Source organism: Sardina pilchardus, chromosome 19, assembly GCF_963854185.1.
Source record: "Sardina pilchardus chromosome 19, fSarPil1.1, whole genome shotgun sequence".
Lineage (NCBI taxonomy): Eukaryota > Metazoa > Chordata > Actinopteri > Clupeiformes > Clupeidae > Sardina > Sardina pilchardus.
Window position 1 is genome coordinate 13,215,123 of NC_085012.1, and position 24,713 is coordinate 13,239,835.

A 24,713-nucleotide genomic window follows, 5' to 3' on the forward strand; every position below is an offset into this window, starting at 1 on the left:
ATTCTTGGCATGCTGAGGAGTGTGTATGTGTGTGTGTGTGTGTGTGTGTGTGTGTGTGAAAGAGAGAGAAAGAATGTGTGTGTGTGTGTGTGTGTGAGAGAGAGAGAGAGAAAGAGAGAGAGTGTGTATGAGTGTGTGTGTGTGTGTGTGTGTGTGTGTACTACTACATGCAGACGCTGACAGAAACATCTACAGGCAGAATTCTCTCTACCTAATCAATTCACACAATTACTTGCGTGTGTGTGCCACGACATAGTTGTCTCTACCAAATTAATCCAAACAATTACAGGTGTGTAGGTGTGTGTGTGTGTGTGTGTGTGTGAGTGTGTGTGTGTGTGTTTGCCACAACATGAGTTCGAATAATTACAGGAGTGTGTGTGTGTTTGCCACTACCTGTAAGACTGTATACTTAATGAATTCACATAACGTCAGGTGTGTGTGTGTGTGTGTGTGTCTGTGTGTGTGCGTGTGTGTGTGTGTGTGTGTGTATGTGCGCCATTGCTTTGTTGGTGCTCAGAGAGCATCACAAGCAGGCAGCCGTAGCAGAGGAGCGGTTCAGGTTTACTGTCCCATGCAGCAGCACACTGGGCGCATACTGATGGCTGAGATCAGCTCCTACGATACACCATGCTGGGCCTAAACTGAGTTTAACAGAGCTAAACTGAGCTATACTGGGCTAGATTGGGCTAAACTTAGTTACACTGGGCTAAACTGGGCTATACTGGGCTAACTGGGCTAAATTAAGATATACTGGGCTAAACTGGGCTATACTGGGCTAACTGGGCTAAATTAAGATATACTGGGCTAAACTGGGCTATACTGGGCTAACTGGCCTAAACTGGGCTATACTGGGCTAACTGGCCTAAACTGGGCTAAACTGGGTATCTGGAGGACATGACGCACCATTTCCTTGGCAAACGACTTTCCACAGTTTCAGCACAGCCATGCACAGGTCCTCAGCACATGGATCCTGAGAATTCTGCAAGAGACTTCTGTGTACGAGAGCACACACACACACACACAGACATAAATACATGTACACAAAGCTGACACACACACACACACACACACACACACACACAAGATGAGTGGCAGTTATCTCAGACACGATGCTCCACAGGAGATTGCAGAAAAAGCCTCAGCCTTCTGATGCTTGTGTCATATGCCTATGTTAATGTGTTCTGAATCAGCCTGTTGTGAGTCTGTGACTCACCCGGGACTGTAATGCAGTGTGTGTGTGTGTGTGTGTGTGTGTGTGTGTGTGTGTGTGTTTCTCTCCCCGCACTATACCTGAGGATGGTGTGGTTGTCGTTGATGATGCTGAAGCCTTTGTGTTGCCTGAAGATGGTCTGTCCAGTGCCTGAGAGAGGACAGAGGAGTCAGTGGGCTGAGACCTCCATGATGCCCCCCCCCCCCCCCCAAAAAAACACACACACACACACACACACACACACACACAAACAGCGCACACAAACACCTAGAGCAGCCAAGGGCAAACATGCTGCCATGGTCACACACAACTGCCACAAACACACAACCACGCCAAAGGCGCCGAGTCGTCCAGGCCGTATCTCCCCCGCCAAGGTCCCTCCCCCCCTTCCCACGAGCGACGCCAGGACCTTGCTACTGTACACAGCGAGGTCACCAGCTCATCCAAGTGACTTCAGGAGTAGCCATTTCTTGAGACCTTTCGAAGCCACAGATCCATAAATCCAGTTTTTTTTCTTTTAAACATCCTGAAGCTACCTTGAAAAGCCAGCACAGCCTCGCTTCATAGCACAAGCCTCTGCTTTTCCACAGGGCTGTCCAAGTGATGGAGCAGACAAGCCCTGACATGTTTCAGGTCCAGGTGTGTGTGTGTGTGTGTGTGTGTGTGTGTGTGTGTGTGAGAATGTGTGTGTGATCGTATTTCTGACAGGTGTGATTCAGGTCTCTCTGTGTGTGTGTGTGTCTGTTTGTGTGCACTAGGGATGGCGAAAACTACTAATTTTCTTGACCGACCACCGAGCCTCATTAGCCGGTTGAAACCGGTTAACCGATTCGTTTAAAATATTCTACGCTATTTGAAATAACAGCCACGCAGTTTTGCAACTCTGTCGCATCTCTCTGTCCCCCGCTCACACACACAGCCCCGGCGGCGGCGCCGCACTTTCACTCACGTCACTGTTTTTAAAATCCCCTAGAGTGCGAAACATGAGTCCCGCAAACCAAGGAGCTTGTAAATAAGTGGAGGACAAATGGCTCCTTCGTTTCGAAATGGTTTGGGTACAAGGTGATCGCGTTGCAAATAAAGGCGTTTGTCTAGCGTTAGAAGCTCATTTGAAACTGAAATTGCCGCGGCTCACTTAAGAAAATGACAGCTCCGAGGAGACGCCGCTATAGTTTGAGGAAGTAGGCCTACTAACAACAATAAAGAAAGATGATCATCATTACCTTATCTGTTACCATTGCTGACCCTTCCTGACCCTTCCTGAAATGTAGATGTAATGTGAATCCAAATCTAAGCCCATCTTATGCGGAAAGTTGCTGCAACACGATAAAAACCAATGGATAAAACGGGCACCTCCAGATTGCAAAAGACGCACCGGCCAAGGCATGCGTGCGAATGTTTTTATTGGTTTATTAAGTAGCCTACAAGCAGGCGAGTTATTACAAATTGAGTGTGAGGGATAATTTGTTAACTTCACGCAAAAAAGACCTTGACATGAGATGGCTAGCTGTAGTAGCGTTTAGTCCACTGTCTATAATAATAGCCTAATTTAGAGATCGTTTTTTTTTTTTTTTTTTAACCGACTAGCGACAACTTTGATCGGCTAACGTGGATACGGTCAACCATCGGTCAAACAGTCACCGGTTAACATCCCTAGTGTGCACGTGTGTGTGTGTGTGTGTGTGTGTGTGTGTGTGTGTGTGTGTGTGTGTGTGTGTGTGTGTGTGTGTGTGTGTGTGTGTGTGTGTGTGTGTGTGTGTGTGTGTGTCTGTAATCTCTGACAGGAGAAGTTAGCTGAGGAGTGACCTTCAGCCAGCCTCTTAAGTCTCCATCCTCAGGATGAGAGTGGTGTGTGGGGGGGGGGGGGGGGAGTTTGCCAACTGAACACCTGAACTGGCGTCTCCACACCTGCCCTCCAGTGCCCCTGCTCAGGTGCTACTCACGAGTCCAGTCACGCCTCTGAGACACCGGGGGTCACCAAACTAAAGAAGAGCTCTTAAGAGAGGTGGAGACCTTGACCTTGGGACGACCTGTCCAGTCACAGTCGCCGTGGACAAACAGACTCCATCAGGCTCAACAAACAGCACTCAGTGGTGGAGGACAGAGGAAGAGAATAAAGGCAAAAGGCAGTCACAAAGGGCAGACAAGACACACACACACACACAGAAAGAGAAAGAGAAAGAGAGAGGGAGATGTGAGCAGGATAGCTGTGCGGTGTGGTGGAAAGCAGGAAGGCTGCGTCGGATAAGATGCCAAATGAGGGCTTCCTCGGTTTATTCAGCAAAAAGATGTCATAAAGAATAAGTTCTAAATCAATAATCAAAAAATATAACTCATAATAGAAAGAAAACAAAATACTGGTCATAAACAGGATCCGATAATAAACTCATAATACTAATAAACCATCAAAGCACTGTTGAGTCTATGGTGCTCCCCACAGCTCAATCAAACATAGACTGCCCAACCATTCCAAAACTCAGGCCTTTCAATAGCCCAGCAGCAACCATTACTTCCAATGAATCAATTATGTAACAACCATGGCCTTTCTTAATAAACATTTTGCTACACATGTACATTCATGAAACAAGACAATTATATTATAAGACAATCACATTACAACTACATAATATCCCTTATTTCCCACCAAACAATGAATTGACAATTACAACGGAAAAGTCCCCCTCTCACTTTAAGTGAGATGGTATGAGTGACGCAAAGCCACGCAAGGGGAACACGGAAGTATCCCTCGCGCACCCCTCTCGTGTTCTCTCATTGTCCCGTGAACTGACTGCACGACGGCAGCTTCCACGGTAAGTCTGTACAAAGTCCTTTTCCCTGTATTGCTTGTCAATGTAATGAATGAGATGTATGTGCATAATTGTCCGTTTCTACTTCTACTTCGTTGCCCACCGCGAGCAGAAGTAACTGATGCGTTGTTGTATGTTTGTTTGTGTTTGCAGATGCCGTCGCCATTAAATCCCGTGTGCGGTTTCCAGCGACTGTCCGTGTCACCAGTCTTACATTACATGAACATAGTCACTCAATAATAAACAGTTTGTTAAAATCATGTTGTGAGTCTTTCATGTTCACCGTCCTTATGGCCACGGAGGTTAGCTCCGTGACATTTCCCCCCCCTTCCGCAGACGACGCATGTCGTAGCAGGAGGAGAAATCAAGCACCCCATCCCAATATCCGGGTACCACTAGACACTCCTTAACCCACATCCTCTGGTATGCGGGACAGGTAATCTGCAGCCTTGTTCATTGCTCCTGGCCTGTAGCGGACGGTGAAGGAATAGGGTTGGAGAGACAGGTACCACCTGGTAATCCGGGAGTTCGTGTCACGCATCCGGTCCAGCCACTGTAGTGCGCGGTGATCTGTCTCCAACAGGAAATGTCGTCCCAGCAGGTAATACCGGAGTGAATCCAAAGCCCACTTGATTGCGAGACACTCCAGCTCCACTGCTGAGTATCTGGTCTCCCTGGGACACAGCTTACGGCTCAGGAAGGCAACCGGCCTGCGATCACCATCCACCTCCTGCAGAAGCACTGCTCCAAGGCCCACTCCCGAAGCGTCGGTTTGGAGGATGAACGGCTGCTCAAAGTCTGGACTCAGCAGCACCGAATCTCCACACACCGCCTCTTTCAGGTCCTGGAACGCCTGCTGGACCTCCTCCGTCCATATCACCTTGTTGGGAGCCACTGCCTTGGTGAGATCTGAAAGTACAGCAGCTCTTGCCGAAAAATTAGGTATGAACCTTCTGTACCATCCCACCAAACCCAAGAATGATCTCACCTTTTTCTTTGTTGTGGGCAGCAAACAGTTCTGGATGGCCTCCACCTTTTCCAGCTGAGGACGGATGACTCCTCCCCCAATGACGAAGCCCAGATACCTGACCTCTTTTTGGGCCAGCATGCACTTCTTGGGGTTGATGGTGAGCCCAGCCTTCTTAATGCGTTGCAGCACCTGCTGTAGGTGGACACAGTGGTCTTGAAAAGTCTCACTGAAGATGACCACATCATCAAGATATGCCGCGGCAAAACGACTCGTGCCCTGTAGGACCTGGTCCATAAGTCGCTGAAAACAGCTTGGCGCCCCCTGCAGCCCAAAAGGCATAACATTGAAGTGATAGAGTCCATATGGTGTACGAAACGCTGTGAGCTCCTTGGCTCTCTGTGTCATGGCCACCTGCCAATAGCCCTTACACAAATCCAATGTGGACATGTACCTCGCTTTGCCCAGCCTCTCCACCAACTCATCAATGCGGGGCATAGGGTATGGATCAGTCTTTGTGAGGGCATTGATTTGCCTGAAATCTATACAAAAGCGTATTGTTCCATCCTTCTTGGGTACCAGCACCACTGGACTACACCACTCACTAGTAGAAGGTTCAATAATTCTCATTGAGAGCATGGTATCCAGCTCCTCCTTTAAAGCCTGTAGCATCCGCTCTGGAACTCTGTAGCTTCTCTGCCTGGCTGGAGTCTCCTGCTTCATGACGATATCATGTCTTACCAATGTGGTCAGTCCTGGCTTCTCCTGGAAGAGGTCTGGGTCCAGCATTCCCTCCATCTGGCGTTTCTGGTCTGATTCCAGGTGGCTGAGGTCCACTGCCTGTGGTGCTCTCTGCACCGGGAAGTACTGTTCCTCTGGTTCCTCCTCCTCTCTGATGGCCCGAATGAAAAGCTGTCTCTCCACTGTCTGCCGTGGGTGAAACTCCTTGAGAAGGTTCACATGGAAGTTCTGGGTGGTCTTCCTTCTCTCTGGCATGTGGATCTCATACGTCACACTGCCAGTCTTCCGTCGAACTTCATACGGGCCCTGCCATTTGGCCAACAGCTTGCTGTCCTGCGTTGGTAACAATAACAGTACCTTCTGTCCTGGTGCAAACGACCTCTCCCTGGCTCTTCGGTCATACCAGGTTTTCTGGTTCCTCTGTGCCTTCTGCATATTCTCCACAGCCAAAGAGGTCATCTCCTCCAGTCGCTCTCTCATCTGGACCACGTACTGGACGACATTCTTCTTGTCTTCACTGGGGCCCTCCCATAGGTCCTTCAGAAGGTCCAATGGCCCCCTCACCTGACGACCGTAGAGGAGCTCAAATGGCGAGAACCCAGTTGAGGCTTGAGGCACTTCTCTATAAGCAAAGAGTAGATAGGGCAACCACTGGTCCCAGTCAGTGCCCGTCTGGGAGACAAAGCGGCGGAGCATGTTCTTGAGTGTTTGATTGAAACGCTCCACCAGCCCGTCTGTCTGTGGATGGTAAGGTGTCGTCCTGATGCCTTTAATTCCCAGGAGTTGGTAAACCTGCTCCAGCAGCAATGAAAGAAAATTAGTGCCCTGGTCTGTTACCACCTCTCCTGGTAGGCCCACTCGGGAAAAGAGCTGCACGAGGCAATTAGCTACCTGTCTTGCCTTTATGGCTCTTAAAGGGAAGGCCTCTGGGTACCTTGTGGCATAATCACATACTACCAGAATGTAACGATTCCCACTCTTACTCCTTTCCAGTGGCCCCACTATATCCATGCCGATACGTTTGAATGGGGTATCTATAATGGGCAGTGGGTGCAGGAGTGCTGGGGCTACCTTTCTACTAGATGTCAGCTGACACTCTGTGCATGTATGTAGGAACTCAGTCACATCTGTATACATCATAGGCCAGCTAAAGCGACTTGCAATGCGAGACAAAGTTTTCTGTTTCCCTAAATGTCCTGCCCATGGAACAGAATGTGCTAATGTCATAACTGTGTGCCTAAATGATGCCGGAATGGCCAATGCCTCCACATCTCCTTTTACTTGGTATAGCAAGCCATTTTTCACAACATATTTTTCTTCAGTTAGGCAACTCACCCCACCATGTTGAATGCCATCCACCTCCGTCACCTTCTGGAACCAGGTCTTCAGTGTCTCATCCTCCCTCTGCAATTCTTCAATGTCCTGAGGTATTTCCCATGACACAGTCCCCTCCGGCTCTGGTAACTTCTCAGGTTCATTCCGTTCCAGGCTGCCTTGGAACTTCTCTCTGCGCTTCTGTCTTTTAGAATGCCGTCTTCTGACCGGCCTCTGTAACTCCATTTCTGCATCAGCAAATGGCAAGGTTTGCATCCCCGCCTTGGCTTCCTGTGCTCTAGTCATCACATTACAGGACCGTATTTGTGGCAGCAGATCGCACAAAATAGGGAGGTCCTGCCCTAGAACGACCTCCTGTGGCAGCTGCGAAGTCACTGCTACTCGTATCAGGAATGTCTGGCCTCTGACTGTTAAGTACACTTCAGCGGTAGGGTACTCTCTAATGTCTCCATGTACGCAGCATACCTTGACTCTGGTCTGGTTGTACAGCTCATCCACCGGGACTAGGCTCTCCAACACCAACGTCTGTGTGCTACCTGTGTCCACCAAAGCCTTAGCGGACTGACCATTCACCAGGACCTGCACCAGATTATCTGTACCGTTTGTGGTGTCCGCTGTCTGCAAGGTACTTGGACGTGGCACATAGCATACAGCAGAGTTCTGTGTCTTCCTGGCCTGGCAATATGGCTTGGTATGACCCTTCTCTCCACAGTAGTAACACAAAAGATCTTCTCCGGATCTGTCAGGCGGTCTTTGTGTGCCAAATCTATTCTGCATGCGGGCCTGGCCATCACCACCCCCATAGGGCCTGCTTCTGGGCTCTTGCTTCCAGTGGCTGAAGTTGGCGCTCATGGGGCCTTGTCGAGCACTCAAATAGACCTCTGCCAGCTTGGCCGCCTCATCTGCAGTCCCGGGGTCATGTTCTTTAATCCATACCTGCATCTCGACACTCACCATCCTCATAAACTGTTCCATGATAATCTTTTCAGAAATCTCATAAACTGAACTTTGCGCTGGTTTAATCCATTTATTAAAAATGTCTTTTAGGCGCACATACAACTCCCTTGGTGACTCTCCTTGCAAAATCTCTGTGGCTCGGAATCTCTGACGATAAGTCTCTGTACTAATGTCATATTTTTTCAAAATAGCCTCTTTCACTTTTCCATACTCTTCAGAGTCGTCACTGTCCATGGCTACAAAAGCAGAGCGTGCCTTCCCTGTAAGCAAGGGCACCAACCTGATGGTCCATGTTGACTCCGGCCATTGACACACCGCAGCCATTCTCTCAAAAGTCGTCAGGAAGTGCTCGATGTCATCCTGCCTTGTGAGTGGGTGCAGCTTCGGATTCACAAATTTGGGTTGGTATTCTGGTGGTCTCTGGGGTGTGGTCGCGCCGGATCTGGTTCCGTCACTGCCCTCTCGGATATCCCCAACCCGGCCTTGGAGTAGCTGGAACTGGTGCTGCATACTCCGCCAGCGCTGGTCTTGACGTTCCATCTCCTGCTCCATCTTGTCATCCCTGGCTGTCTGGGACCTCAGTAGAGCCTTTACCATTCCTGCCAGCTCAGCCACAGCGCCCTCTGACCCTGTTGCAGGTATGGGCGCCCCGTCCTGGTCTGGTGCTCCCGCTCCCCCATCTTGATCTTCCTCTTGGGGTGTGTGTTTTGGTTGCTTGAGCTTCGGAGGCATCTTCCGTACAGTCTCCTGATGAGGCGGTTCCCTTTTGCTTCTGACACCAACTGTGAGCAGGATAGCTGTGCGGTGTGGTGGAAAGCAGGAAGGCTGCGTCGGATAAGATGCCAAATGAGGGCTTCCTCGGTTTATTCAGCAAAAAGATGTCATAAAGAATAAGTTCTAAATCAATAATCAAAAAATATAACTCATAATAGAAAGAAAACAAAATACTGGTCATAAACAGGATCCGATAATAAACTCATAATACTAATAAACCATCAAAGCACTGTTGAGTCTATGGTGCTCCCCACAGCTCAATCAAACATAGACTGCCCAACCATTCCAAAACTCAGGCCTTTCAATAGCCCAGCAGCAACCATTACTTCCAATGAATCAATTATGTAACAACCATGGCCTTTCTTAATAAACATTTTGCTACACATGTACATTCATGAAACAAGACAATTATATTATAAGACAATCACATTACAACTACATAATATCCCTTATTTCCCACCAAACAATGAATTGACAATTACAACGGAAAAGTCCCCCTCTCACTTTAAGTGAGATGGTATGAGTGACGCAAAGCCACGCAAGGGGAACACGGAAGTATCCCTCGCGCACCCCTCTCGTGTTCTCTCATTGTCCCGTGAACTGACTGCACGACGGCAGCTTCCACGGTAAGTCTGTACAAAGTCCTTTTCCCTGTATTGCTTGTCAATGTAATGAATGAGATGTATGTGCATAATTGTCCGTTTCTACTTCTACTTCGTTGCCCACCGCGAGCAGAAGTAACTGATGCGTTGTTGTATGTTTGTTTGTGTTTGCAGATGCCGTCGCCATTAAATCCCGTGTGCGGTTTCCAGCGACTGTCCGTGTCACCAGTCTTACATTACATGAACATAGTCACTCAATAATAAACAGTTTGTTAAAATCATGTTGTGAGTCTTTCATGTTCACCGTCCTTATGGCCACGGAGGTTAGCTCCGTGACAGGAGAGAAAGAGAGAGACATTAACATAGACACACACACACACACACACACACATATACAGAGAGAGAGAGAAACACACACACACACACACACACACACACACACACACAGAGGAGGAGGACAGTGTGAGTGTGGATGCTGGCATAGATAGGGAGGGGGAGGCATTCATCATGATCACTGCTGCATAACACTCCTCTCCTCCTTGCTTTGGGAGAACGAGATAAACAAAAGGGAATGAGGGAACAGCTCCTCTGTCTCCTCTCCTCTCAGACAGGGACACAACTGAAAGCGGCTCCAGTATGTCCTCTCCTCTGTGTCCTTTCCTTTCCTCTGTCTCCTCCCCTCTCCTCTCCTCCCCTCTCCTCCCTTCTCCTCCTCTCTCCTCTTCTCTCCTCTCCTCTCAGACACGGACACAACTAAATGTGCTTCCTCTTTGTCCCTTCCTCTTCTCTGTCTCCTCTTCTCTCCTCCCTGCTTTGGTAGAACGAGATCAACAATAGATGTGTGATAAAAGATTTCTAAATGCATTGTGTGATGTTATGGTGTGGCGCTGTGTTGTGTTGTGAGGCAGTGTTCTTCTGGTGGCAAACATAGTGTGTAGACGTTGGGAAACTTCTGATGTCTCGGATAGTTTTGGATACTTTTGAAGGACTTTAATAATTTGGGAGGCATTTTCCTTTTTTTATGGGCCACTGATTCCAATCATGCTTCTTTGGAAAGAGTAAAGTGATCTTTATCCAACCATACACAGGCAAATATGTAACTGTGGAAGCTTTAATCTGAAGGCTTTTGGAAATGTGGTCGTGTCTCTACTATACTACACTACATCCATGGCTACATCTCTAATTTGGATCTGGCCGTCTCAGAAACTCATTGCATTGCAAGGCTGACGCAGGCTGTGCAGGATGACCACAGTTTACTGCGAGTCATAAGGAGAGAGCTGAGTCTCTGCTGTCTACATTCAGATGTGTGTTCAGAAAGAGAGGGTCTCTAGTCAGGGAATACCCGTACGAACCCTCGGCAAATTTGGGATTTGTTCTCCATTGAAGCTCATTTCTAATGTCCCTAAAACACGGGCAGACATATACAATCGCTAATCCGGCATGGACATGTATTACTTTGGAACTGAGTAAACAACTGCACAACTTTAGTTACGAGATTGCCACACTTCTGAAATGATTTGGTAAGAGTTTAAAGATGAACCATGCAAGATTATTTTAGCTTAATTTGCCTTAAATGATCAGCTATGTAATATACACGCTAAAGCTGTAGGGGGCGGTCTGGGCTTGACGCGCAGGATTTCAGAATAGTTTTCTATCTCTGTGCGGCTGCTGCGCGGCAGACGTTTCCAGTGGCCATTGTTTCCAATGGAGTTCTAATTTGTTTATTGTCGCGGCACGCCGGTCTAGATGTTTGTCCGGTGGGCACCGGCCTTAACTCAAACCCGCGGTCATAAGGAATGGGTCCGTACCATCTGCGGTCATAAGGAGAGGGTCCGTACCATCTGCGTTCATAAGGAGGGCGTCTACTGGGCCTCTGCTGGCTTACTGTGGACCCTCAGAGGGACACTTTGGGCTATTGTCATGGTAACCAGATTTGCGGATTTAAGGGAGTGTACGTGTGGCTATTTTTATTTGCCTCCACTGATACCACAGCCTTGCTCATTACTGCTGTTCCAGCCAGCTGCTGGAGTGCTAGAAGCAGGGAGAGGGCAGAGAAGACAAGCGAGCGCTGACAGCCTGGCTCAAAATACAACACACACGCACACACGCATGCACACATGCACACAGACACGAACACACACACACACACACAGCACAGCTAACAGGCACCGACAGCCAAGGACAAAAACAGATATTTATCAAAAATAAAAACAGAAGAAAAAAAAAATAGCTGCCTCTTGCAGGAAGCAGATGAGGATCTGCAGAATGTTAACAAACAGATTCAGTGATAAACTGATAATCGCAACAGATTTAAATATAATTGAAAGCCCACAAAATGAGTCCGACCAGGGACCTTTTGAGGATTTGTTGTCATAATTGCAAGCAAAAACAATCTATGCAGGGTCACATTTGAGAAATAACCATTAGTCATCGTGAAATAGGAAAATGGAAAATCTCCTTGTAGAGCAAAATCCAGGCTGTCTAGAGAGCCATGGAAACGGAGCTGAGAAAGTAGAAACAATTAAAAGGTTTTTGATTTTGGAAAAATGCACTTTATACCAATCAAGTCCTAATCAGTAACTCCAAAGCACTCAGAGGCTGACTGTAGACAGACTGTCACACACACACCTCTTTTAGAGTCTAGCACCAGGAAAGCAAACTCACACACACACTCACACCGCATCACCCTCTCTGGGCCACCCAGGGCAGGCTGCCAAGGGAAGCTGTGAGGAACTTATTTAAGGAGGTATGGAGCAGTGGGGCCCGGGAGCTTACACCGCTCCAGCACACTCTCTACTGATGACTCCCTGTGCAGGCTCCGGCTCTGGCCATGTGTTCCAGTCCACAAACATACATTATACACACACACACACACACACACACACCCCAGCAGTAGCAGTAGCAACAAACACTCCAGCATACACACACACACACACACACACCACACATACACACAGACAGACACAGACACAGACACAGACACAGACACAGACACAGACACACACACAAACGCACACATACAAACACACACGCGCACACACACAAACGCACACACAAACGCACGCACACACATACAACACACACACACACACACACACACACACACACACACACACACACACACACACACACACACACACACACACACACACACACACACACACACACACACACACACACACACACACACACACACACACACACACACACACACACACACACACACACACACACACACCATGTACACACCAGCAGCAACAGCAAACACACCAGCAGCAACAGCAAACACACCAGCCAGCTCACAGCAGCAGAAGCAGCATGCCAACCAGCCTGCACTCTCGGCTCAGAGTCACGCTTCACACCCCGCAAGTTAAATATGACGCACCAAATACCATCAGGGCTATTAGATTCGCAGGAGAAGCAAAAATAAGTCAAGCAGATGAACTGTGAAAGATCAAAGGAGTGAAGCGGATACCTCATAGATGGAAGAGGGCTGAGGGAGAGAGAGAGAGAGAGAGAAAGAAAGAGAGAAAGAAAGAGAGAGAGAGAGAGAGAGAGCAGAGAGCGCACACACATACACACACACACACTCACACACACACACACACAGGGCAAGAGAGGAGATAATTTGTTGAATGGGAGCGCTGGCTGGCTGTGAAGCCCACAAAGGAAGCGAGGGGGCAGCCAATCCATCACACTGAGGGCTGAGGGTGTGAAGGGGAGCGAAGCGAGTGATGAGGAGGGAGAGAGGAGAGTGGACGTGAGGGGAGGAGGAGAGGAGAGGAGAGGAGAGATGTGGGGATGAGAGGAAAGGAAAGGAAAGGAAAGGAGATAGAGGAGAGGGGAGAGGAGAGGAATAGAGAAGAGGAGAAGAGAAGAGAGGAAAAGAGAGAAGAGAAGAAAAGAGAAGTGAAGTGAAAAGAAGAGAAGACAGGAGGAGATGAGAGAAGTGGGGAGGAGAGAACAAGAGAGGGAGAAGAGCAGAGGAGAGGAGAGGAGAGGAGAGGAGGGGAGGGGAGGGGAGGGGAGGCCCCATAATAAGCTGTGTGCTCACAATCAGTGATGGCGTGTGCCAGCAGCTCCACTCCCCCGCAGTAGTACAGGCTCATCTCATCAGGCTTGTCCAGCTTCCGCAGGAGCTGCAGCAGCCCTTGTGTCGCCGTGGAAACCACCTCCACCTCCTCCTCCTCCTGCTCCTTCTGACTCTCCTCCTGCATCCTTCGCTCCTCCTGCTCCCTGCGCTCTGCCAGCTCCACCTGGAATAAATAATCTGGGTGGGGGGGGGAGGCAGATGACACACACACACACTTTTACACACACACACACACACACACACACACACAGCCAGGCCCAGGAGCTCCCACAGCCATTCCCAGCCAGCACTCTGGACCGTTTCAGAGATGCGGTCAAACTCCGTGAACAGAGGGGGAGCATTCGAGGCAGACGTGTCTTCTCTTAGTTCAGTTCAATTGGAACGACTCTATGTAAAACTTTCCATAACCCCTCGTCCAGCTCTCCTGTCCAACTCAAAAGAAAACAAAACAAAACAAAACAAAACAGAAAACTGCTTGAAAAATGTTGGCTTGTGTTTGTGGCTTACCTCTCTAAACAACCCCATGACAATGCCTTGCATGTCCTCTCAACACTACACACACATGAAAGACACTGTATTCACACACATTCATTATTTCTCTTTCTCTCTTTCTCTCTTTCTCTGTCACACACAAAGGAACAAAGCAAAAGGAAGCTGCGTTTTAAATGCTTTGTGTTCAGACTGGGCTAGAGGGCCATATGGCACTGCATAGAAGAGAGAGTGAGGAGCAGACACTGAGGCAGCTCACTGTAAAGAAGCGACTCTTTCATGCCTCTGAGTTTAGAACTCACCCAGAGCCAAATAGACACTACTGCCACCCTCATTATGTCATCAAAACCCAGACAAAGGATTAAAGAATGGCTTTGAGTGTATGTGTGCGTGTATGTGTCTCTATCTATATTGGTGTGTATGACAGTTGTTGGAGGAGAGGGAAAGAGAGAGAGGAGACTTCAAAAGGTGAAAAAGGTGAGAGAGGCTGTGATTGATGCTGCGCTGTTACTCTGGCCATGTTATATGGATCTCTGGACATCCGCCATGCAACCACTCGAATGATCGGAACAGACCATGTAATGAGCACTCGTTCAGGTGACCTCACCTCAGGCAACCCTTTCATCATTCACCTGTTGCTCAGGTGACCTCAGGTGCAATCAGCTCTGTACCACCTTTCACCTTTCCTCAGATGACCTCAAGAGACCCACCTTTCACAACGGCCTCTCGCTGTGGCTCCATCTCCAGGATCCTGTTAAAGCACTCCCTCGCCTGTGAACACACACACACACACACACACACACACACACACACACACACACACACACACACACACACACACACACACACACACATGCACACATACAAACACACACACACACACACACACACACACACACACACACACACACACAAGACACATGAGCACAGCATCAGCGTTAGCAGGGAGAGGTGTTAGCCGCTCAGCAGGAACATCATTAGGGCTCTGACAGAGTGACCGAGTAGGAAGTAAACACGGTGAGGACTGACCTTTGCATACTGATTAAGGCCGAGATGCGCCCGCCCCATGTGCACGTACGCCTTCACACACTCCTCATTACACTGGCGGAGGACGTGAGAGAGATAGATGGAGAGAGAGAGAGAGAGAGAGAGAGAGAGAGAAAACCATGTCAGAGTGCTACACGGAAATATTTATATTAAGGTATTTGGCAAGCACATTTAAATTGGTAAACGTAACACGTAAAACAAACGTTTGGAATATAGACTTTAAAAAACAAAAATTCCATGATATTCCAGAAATTCCATGACCCGTGTGAAATCTGTGCTACACACCTGCAGCAGTGCTCACCTTTAAAGCCGACCCTCAATTATGCCACACACCTGCGGCAGTGCCCACCTTTACAGTAAAGCCGACCCTCAATTATGTCACACACCTGCAGCAGTGCTCACCTTTAAAGCCCACTCACAGTCAGCGATTGCCTCCGTGTACCTCTGCAGTTTGATGAGTGCCTGTACCATAGGGAGACACAGAAACACACACTAATGTCTGTCTTTCATCTGGGGTCTACCAACTACCTCCAGAAATGAAGGTGAATGTGTCTGTGAGTGTGTGTGTGTGTGTGTGTGTGTGTGTGTGTGTGTGTGTGTGTGTGTGTGTGTGTGTGTCTTTCTGTCTGTCTGTCTGTCTGTCTGTCTGTCTGTGCCTGTGTGTCTGTGTCTGTGTCTGTGTCTGTGTCTGTGTCTGTGTCTGCGTCTGTGCTGTGAGTTCTACCTGTGCCCAGTCAGTGTTGAATTTCTACATAATCACCTGTGTCTGCACCTGTCTGTGTCTGTGTTTGTGTGTTTTCTATAATAGCTATGTTGTGGTTGTGTGTTTGTGTGTGTCTGTTATAATATTTGTGCTGTGTTTGAGTCCATGTTGTGTTTGTGTCTGTGTCTGCGTCTGCATCTGCGTCTGTGTCTGTGTCTGTGTCTGTGTCTGTGTCTGCGTCTGCGTCTGCGTCTGCGTCTGTGTCTGTGTCTGTGTCTGTGTCTGTGTCTGTGCTGTACTGTGCCCATGTCCATGTTGGTGTTGTGTTAGTGTCTGTGTCTGTGCTGTGTTAGCTGTGGCTGTGTTGTCACATCTGTGGCTGTGTCGGCGCTGTGAGACTGCACCTGCGCCCGGTTGGTGTAGAGATCCTGCTTATCTCGCAGCTGCAGCAGTCCCTCCGTGTAGAGCTGCACAGCCGTCTGATAGTCCCCCTGGGAGAAGGTGCTGTTGCCTCTGGCCTTCAGGGCTGTGTGTGTGTGTGTGTGTGTGTGTGTGTGTGTGTGTGTGTGTGTGTGTGTGTGTCTTTCTGTCTGTCTGTCTGTCTGTCTGTCTGTCTGTGCCTGTGTGTCTGTGTCTGTGTCTGTGTCTGTGTCTGTGTCTGTGTCTGCGTCTGTGCTGTGAGTTCTACCTGTGCCCAGTCAGTGTTGAATTTCTACATAATCACCTGTGTCTGCACCTGTCTGTGTCTGTGTTTGTGTGTTTTCTATAATAGCTATGTTGTGGTTGTGTGTTTGTGTGTGTCTGTTATAATATTTGTGCTGTGTTTGAGTCCATGTTGTGTTTGTGTCTGTGTCTGCGTCTGCATCTGCGTCTGTGTCTGTGTCTGTGTCTGTGTCTGTGTCTGCGTCTGCGTCTGCGTCTGCGTCTGTGTCTGTGTCTGTGTCTGTGTCTGTGTCTGTGCTGTACTGTGCCCATGTCCATGTTGGTGTTGTGTTAGTGTCTGTGTCTGTGCTGTGTTAGCTGTGGCTGTGTTGTCACATCTGTGGCTGTGTCGGCGCTGTGAGACTGCACCTGCGCCCGGTTGGTGTAGAGATCCTGCTTATCTCGCAGCTGCAGCAGTCCCTCCGTGTAGAGCTGCACAGCCGTCTGATAGTCCCCCTGGGAGAAGGTGCTGTTGCCTCTGGCCTTCAGGGCTGTGTGTGTGTGTGTGTGTGTGTGTGTGTGTGTGTGTGTGTGTGTGTGTGTGTGTGTGTGTGTGTGTGTGAGAGTGTGTGTGTGTGTGTGTGTGTGTGTGTGTGAGAGAGAGAGAGAGAGAGAGAGAGAGAGAGAGAGAGAGAGAGAGTGTGGAGGGGAACTTAGCGTGAGCCAACAGGAAATCGCCTCTGCTCTGACGGACAATTGATTTTTCAGGAGACGTCCACTCTTACCGTTGGATTTCTCTTCCTTTGCTTCCCTGCTCTTCCTTCTCTCCTCCGCGTCCTTCTCCAGCATCCTCATGAATGCCTCTGGGCCACGGAAGGGTTATAGTTAGCCGCACTGAAAAGGCTAAGCACTGATCAAAGTAACCGTTTTCTGGGGAATGTGCATCAGTGGTGTGGTCTAGTTAGCTGTAGTGGGCATACTGTGATGTAGCCTAGTAGTTAGTTGTAGTGGGGATACTGTGATGTAGCCTAGTTAGCTGTAGTGGGTATACTGTGATGTAGCCTACAGTAGTTAGTTGTAGTGGGTATACTGTGATCAACCCCAAATGTGCATAGCTATCCTTGCCTATTTTAAGTGGGTACAGTATATTGAGATGGTGATGCTTTTTAAGTGGGTATACTGGGTAGTCCTGCCTATCACAGACTACACCACTGATGTGTACTTAGCGCTACATCTTTCAGTGCATTTGCAGTTATCTGTTGTTATGTGAGTAGACGTGGTGACCCATACCTTGACTGGTGTCTGGATCACTGGGGTAGTCCTATAACACACAGCACGACACACAGCATCATTTTCAAAGGTGGGAAAAGCACTTTGATGGGTTGCACTGCAGTCTGTAGCATCAAGCATAAGAAACAGCCCAAACCTAGGTTAAGTATACTTCAACAGGTGCTAAGTTCTCTTTTTAAACTGGGGCTATGAATTCTGTTTGTTTGGAAATAGGCTACTTATTGACTGGTTTGATCTGATCTAGACTATAATCTGACATAATGACCACTGTGTGGTTGACTGTGAGAACCAAACAAAACGGCCATCGTTTTCTCTTGCAGTTTGATGTTCGTAGCCTATACCAGTGGTTTTCAAAGTGGGGGCCGAGGGGGCGCTAGGGGGGCCGCAGCAAGTTGGATGAAAATATATTTTACAAGCAAAAAAAAATAAAATCATAAAATATTTCTATTATTGTATGTATTGATATGAAATACCATTATAATAATGTGTTGTATACCTTTTAGGGTTGTAACGATTACAGTGTAAAGGTAAACCATGATAAAAATGTTGACGTTAACAACGTGTTCATTTCAAACTCTATAATTATTATCGCGGTTGATAAGGTCTGGAAACCGTGTGTTAAATTGCGTCCAGCGTCATCTGAGCCTGCTTTTGATATAGGCCTGTCAGGCTACTTTAAAGCAAAATTGGTACCCTACTGATTCTGTTGTCTAATTTGATGGATTTAACCACGGTTTAAGGTTACACCTTTTAAAAGGCGGAACATTTTCACCGCAAACGTGCACGGTGGCTGTCATATAGCCACTCGGCGTCTTTTTATGTAGGCCTACATATACATTCATATCAAATCCATTCTACTAACGTTATCAGGAGAATACCGTAACGTTTTATTTTGAGCACTGGTTGTCACTCATTGGATACATAAAACAGATACCAAACTCAAAGTCATGATAGAAGCACCCAGCCAATTAAACATGACCAAGGAAAAAGTGAACGGGACAACACACAACACCATGCTACTCCTAAATCATAGATTTTAACATTGCAAGACACTTATCTTTTCTATGACAAGAGAAATATTTTCTTTACCTGGTTCGTTTTTGAACATTCATTTTATGTAATGAAAACATATATCCTTGAACTATGCGTGACTATACTTTCCAAAAACCGAATGAAACCTAATTACGTTCACGTACTTTTTAAAGTGACAGGCACAATTAGACCTACACACCACCCCTGTGATATCATTAAAGACAAGTGCAATCAATGTGAAGTACTCAAATTACTGAATATGTTCAGCTATAAGTAATTATGCAGATCTCAAAATACTATAATGTTAACAAAATATATACATTTTATGAATTCAAAATATGAAATAGAAACCAGACAAGCCATTTTCTGTGTGTGTGGAGGGTCGAACAGAGACTGCTGTGCATGATCTGTATCCCGCTTAAGGCAATAATGTTTTGCCTATGTATTTTTGTAATGTAATAAACACTGTCACACTTTTTAAAAAACTATTTCAGCTTGTGTATGCCTATCAGTGCTTTTTTAACATATGAACACATATTTTTTTTTTAAATACTGTGAAACGTGTAAAACCATTGCATCCCTAAATAGTGCAAAACCTATAAAATAAATAGATTTTCACCTATATAGGCCTATTTTATTAACTTATTTCTACATTTGCCGTATCGTTGATGGGTTCAATACCACATCATGCAAAAGGGGGGCCTTGGCCACAATCTAGTGGTATTTGGGGGGCCTTGTCATGGGAAAGTTTGGGAACCCCTGGCCTATACTGTTTCAACCCACACACACACACACACGGCTTTAGCAGGGAAAATAAACAACACTGACTGTGAGAACCAAACAAAACGGCCCTAATCGTTTTCTCTTGCAGTTTGATGTTCGTATACTGTTTCAACCCAGCAAAACTCTCCACCAAAACATACTAAAAAAAAAAAACTTGTATTGGTAGGCTATTGCAAGTCTCTAACGGCAGGACAAACAAATGCAGTTACCGCTTGGGCTGCCGCCGCCGCTGGGCTACGTGAGTTAATTAAAGTCCGGTTGACGGCTCCCTTCTGATGCGCCTTCCGTTTAGAGGCCTCCAGCCAGCTGTCCGCGCGCTCCACAGCTCTGGCGTGGCTACTGGTGTCAGCAGAAGACAGCTCTTTCACCAGCTCGCCTTCAGATATAAGCACCATGACCATACATTACCCATACAACACACACACACACACACACACACACACACACACACACACACACACACACACACACACACACACACACACATTCACACACACACACACACACACACACACACACGTACAGTATACAGCTTTAGCAAGGAAAATACAAACAACACTGAACAGTGGTATCAGCTCGCCTTCAGATATAAGCACCATGACCATACATCACCCATACAACACACACACACACACACACACACACACACACACACACACACACACACACACACACACACACACACACACACACACACGTATAGGCCTACAGCTTTAGCAAGGAAAATACAAACAACACTGAACAGTGGTGGTTATCACGATACACAAACTGTTGCCACTTCTCTTGCCACTTCAATCTTTATCCGATTCGTAGGCGACCCTGAATGCACTTGGCGATAAGTGTGTCTAAATTAACAGAATTAATTTCTGAATATACATTAGGCTACCTACAGTAGGCCTACCACACCCAACAGAGATGTTGTTAGCCTACTTTTGATGCTGGTGGCGATCTCATAACGTGATTCTAACTAACGGTAGCCCGGTAGGCTATCAGTTAACAGCTTTGACAAACGAGTCTGTTGCTCTGAAGTTTTGAACACAACGTACTTATCTCATCCACATTTTTCAGGAAATCATCAAATCTTCCGCTGTCTTCCATTGTGAATGATGCGTAAGAACGAGGATGATCCACTGTAGCTGACCACAGGACACAGCACACAGTTTACACATACAGTGGAAGTGCGTCTTTACGCTGTAACCATGGCTACGAGCAGGAAGTTAGAGCAACCAAGAGCAACACGTGAGTGCGAAAACGCCTTCTGTGCGCCTTCTTTCTTTTAGGTCTAGAAAGCCTATGCCAGAGAGGGTTCAAGCGGATAGTAATGAAGGATCTTTGATTATGCTTCTGTGGCCACAGACTGCATGGGCTCGAGAACCGTAGGGCTTTTGTATGTTGGTCAAGTGTCTTAAAGTCAACCAATCCCTAATCACTCATTTGATGTAGGCTAGGCCTATAGCGCCACCCTGTCAAAAATGAAAAAGTAAAAATGAGTGTTGTAATCGCAGGTAGGCCTACCTTTGATTAATAGGTTCAAAACTGCACGAAATTTGAAGTGTAGGATCATTAGGACATCCTCTGAATGTCAAATTGTGTCATTTGGTGGGGAACCATACGATAAATGCACAAAGACATATATGCACACACACCCACACACACACACCCACCCACACACACACACACACACACACACACACACACATAGCCTAGTAGCCTACACACACACACACACACACACACACACACAAGCACAGACACACGCACATTCATACTGTACACACAGCTATGCACACACACACACACACAGCAGGCAGGCAGGCTAATGCACGCACAAGTAGCCTACACACGCACCTGCACACACACACGCCTTGCTCAAGGGCACTTCAGTCGTGGACTGGTCGGGGATCGAACCGGCAACCCAGTTACAAGCTCGAAGCCCTAACCAGTAGGCCACGGCTGCCCCAATAAGATGTGCTGCCTATAGTGGACACAGACTGACAGAAAATATGATGTGGGGCTAATCTATGAAATAGTATTTCACGAATGTTGAGTTTCATTTTATGTCTAAGGTGTTAGAGAGGTAGAGGTTAGACATAGGCTAATAAAGGTCACTGAATTCACCCCATTGCGTAGGTAGGCTGGTCTTATCTTGCTTGAGGAGGTGATGTCTAATGGTTTGGGAAATTGACTCTGGGCTCCTAAGCAAACGTAATCCTATCTTTACTCGTAAGAGGATATTAAAGTATTAACTGCTTGGTCCTTTTGAATTTCCAAGCAGTAAACTAAATTTCCCCATAAACTGTGAGGTTGACGGTTGGCTGATAAATAAACTAAAAACTTCAATGGAGCAAAACTCCGGTTTCAACTGGAGTCGTGTAACAACAGTGCCCCCTCTGTCCATTAAAATAGTCAGAAAATACTGTATTTTCAACATCAGTTTCATTCAGATGAAAGCGCTAAGGCAGGTGGTTAAGCTTATGAATGAATGAATGAATGAATGAATGAATGAATGAATGAATAAAAAAATTACAGAATATTGCTGCTCACCAGGTTTGCTAAAGGAAGGCATACCATTTGACTACAAACACTAACATCTTATGTCAGTGCTGATACTGTTTGTTATGAGCTTTGATTCATTCATACTGAATAGGACTATCTCAATAGCTCAAACAAAGTAGGCCTGCGTGTATGTGCGTGCGTGTGTGTGTGTGTGTGTGTGTGTGAGAGAGAGAGAGAGAGAGAGAGAGAGAGAGATACCTAAAGGCCAACAATTACTGTATGTGACATGTGTTTTTTTGAGTTGTCCTGTGTCTTGTTTAAGGTTGTTAATTTAAACCCATTCAGACATATAAAGTCATAATTATACGGAACAGTTCAAAAACAGAGGAAAACTGTTTAATACAATCATATTACATACTGTACATAGTTATATAACAACTGTGTATAGCATGTCTTCAGAGTCACATTGTCATGACACAGAAGCTGATCCTTTTGGACAATAAAAGTGACTTCACACCTGAACCTCATAACTGTACACAATTGTACTGATTGCTTTCAGCCAGGAGGTGGCGATATTAGGCTACTGTACACACTACAGTGGGATTTTACAAAATCACAAAATACAGTGATAATTACCTCAATATTTTTGAATAAGTGAATAGTTTTGCTATTATTAACTAGATCGATAGGTGTAGAATATTTGTTAAAAGATGTAAATGCATAAGTTAAAAGCCTCTGGTTCATGTAAGGTGCCTGTTCAGAGTAATTGATATGGGAACAAAATCATTTTAAGATTTGATGAACCCTGTATCATCTACAGGCTAGCACCTGATGATAACAGTCTACTTGTTTCAGAACACACTGATCAAAGATGGACAGGAGTTTTTGTCCTTTTAGTTTCATTGCTAGATGAGATAATTTTGCTTATAAAGCCACAGAAAGATTTCCAAACCAGGTCATCATGCCATATCAAATTATGCACTCTAGCCTTGTAAAAAATCCTCTTTAAAAATGCAATCTCTGTTGCAGCGGTGAACATATTCAATTTATGTGAGTGTTCCATGTTAGAGTGTTGTCAATGTGGACCCCAAGGTATTTACAAGATTGTACCCGTGTGATTGGCTGATTGTGTATAATGACTGGGGTATGATTGCCAATTTTCTTAGGGTCAAAAATGATTTCCTCCATCTTTTTTGCATTTAAGAATAGATGATTGGAGTCGTACCACTCAAAAAACTGCTTCACTTCTGTATGATAAATGTTCAGGTCATCAAATCTATGAAGTAGCCTAGGCTTATAGTTTTCCTTGATTGCTTTGACCTGTTTAAAGAAACTGGGATCCAGTTTTCATTATTTCAGCAGAGCAGAAGACACCTCTTGCAAATGCATTAACATTGGATTGACACATGTCCTCCACCCTTTTGCAGAACAGTTAACACGGACGTCATTCAAGCAGTCCTAACTTCATATTGTTTTAGCAGAAACCATCAGTTCCTTACTATTAAGTTGCTTTACAATATACAGAAATATCTTCAGTGATATACTTTTATTGTTTCCTCATTCCAAATACATGTATTGTTTAGAGAACCCAAAGGCTACCATTCTCTGGTGGTAAAGGGAGAATGAACTCTGATGTTGTGATAGAGGGACAATGCCAATATGTGGAGGTTATAAGGAAACAATATACTATAATACTTTGGCATATCTTGCAGCTAGAGTCAACTACGTCACTTTTCATTGTAATTTTGCATGCCTTTAGAGAATAAAGCTGAGGGGCACATCATGCATTTTTATGATAAAGTAACAAACGCAACAATTATCTGGTACAATGTGACGTTATGCAATATGCACTTATATTCCACCACCCTTGAATGATGATGCTGTTCCTTCCAGCACATTCCCTTGTTTACAGTAAATCCCATAGAGGAGTTCTTCAGTGCTTGGAGATGGAGGGTTTATGATCACCGTTCCTATGAGTAGATGCCCTTGCTGAATGCAGTGACTGCTGCTGCCCAAGAAATATGGTGCAGAGGAATTTCAAGGTTGGATAAGAAGATGTTTCCCTCCATGTATTGCACGAGACTAGATATTGAATGTGGAGAGATCATCAGGACTGAAGAGGCTAAGTATCAGCAGTGGCTATTTCTTACATCTGCAATAATAGATTTCTATACTGTAATAGATTATCATGTAGTTTTTTTTTTCTTTTTTTCTTACGCTCTAGTAGATTTTCATTTTGGTTTACATGTTGCGAAAAGGCTTCAAAAAATGTGTTACTGTGGCAAAAACTGGAATGTATTTCATTTTGAAAAATCGGTGCAGAGTGTATAGCACAGATTATAGCTGTAGAATGCACATTACTGTATGTATAGCATGTCCTGCAGCTCAGAGGATAACATGTGAAGTCAGCACTGTGCATATCTGCCCAGAAGATTAGTCTCTTCTTTCTTTCTCAGCAGAAACTGAATCTAAGTAAATGATGTGCTGTAGGCCTACACTGCATTGTGTCGCAACTCAGAAGATAATGCTTGTCTCTTGTCTCAGTCCAGAGTGGAGTCACGTGTACTGCTATAGTAGGCAGGAGGAGTGAATCCTGATGCAGTTGAAGGAGCACTGTAGCCACCCTGCTGTTTGATTGGTGGTGCATGCAGAGGGTGTCACAGTTTGCGCCTACTGCTTACACACATTTAGCCAAATAAGACATACAGTAGCACTTGGAGATAAACAACCTAGGCTACATTTATG

The 24,713-nt window shown here is 46.2% G+C and overlaps 1 protein-coding gene across 1 annotated transcript in view; it reads right to left on the reverse strand.

The window, feature by feature from the left end:
- Nucleotides 1-20,598, reverse strand: part of ttc12 (tetratricopeptide repeat domain 12) — a 36,618-nt gene extending 16,020 nt beyond the window's left edge. Inside the window, exons 1-11 of the mRNA XM_062521195.1 lie at nt 20,519-20,598; nt 19,682-19,848; nt 17,658-17,688; nt 17,153-17,230; nt 16,797-16,918; nt 15,425-15,484; nt 15,005-15,076; nt 14,686-14,746; nt 13,448-13,663; nt 1,291-1,360; nt 904-992 (exon numbers count right to left, since the gene is read on the reverse strand). Of these exons, the coding sequence (XP_062377179.1) occupies nt 904-992; nt 1,291-1,360; nt 13,448-13,663; nt 14,686-14,746; nt 15,005-15,076; nt 15,425-15,484; nt 16,797-16,918; nt 17,153-17,230; nt 17,658-17,688; nt 19,682-19,848; nt 20,519-20,570 (1,018 nt within the window). The 5' untranslated portion in view covers nt 20,571-20,598. The remainder of the gene's footprint in view (nt 1-903; nt 993-1,290; nt 1,361-13,447; nt 13,664-14,685; nt 14,747-15,004; nt 15,077-15,424; nt 15,485-16,796; nt 16,919-17,152; nt 17,231-17,657; nt 17,689-19,681; nt 19,849-20,518) is intronic.
- Between the last annotated feature and the right edge of the window lie 4,115 nt (nt 20,599-24,713).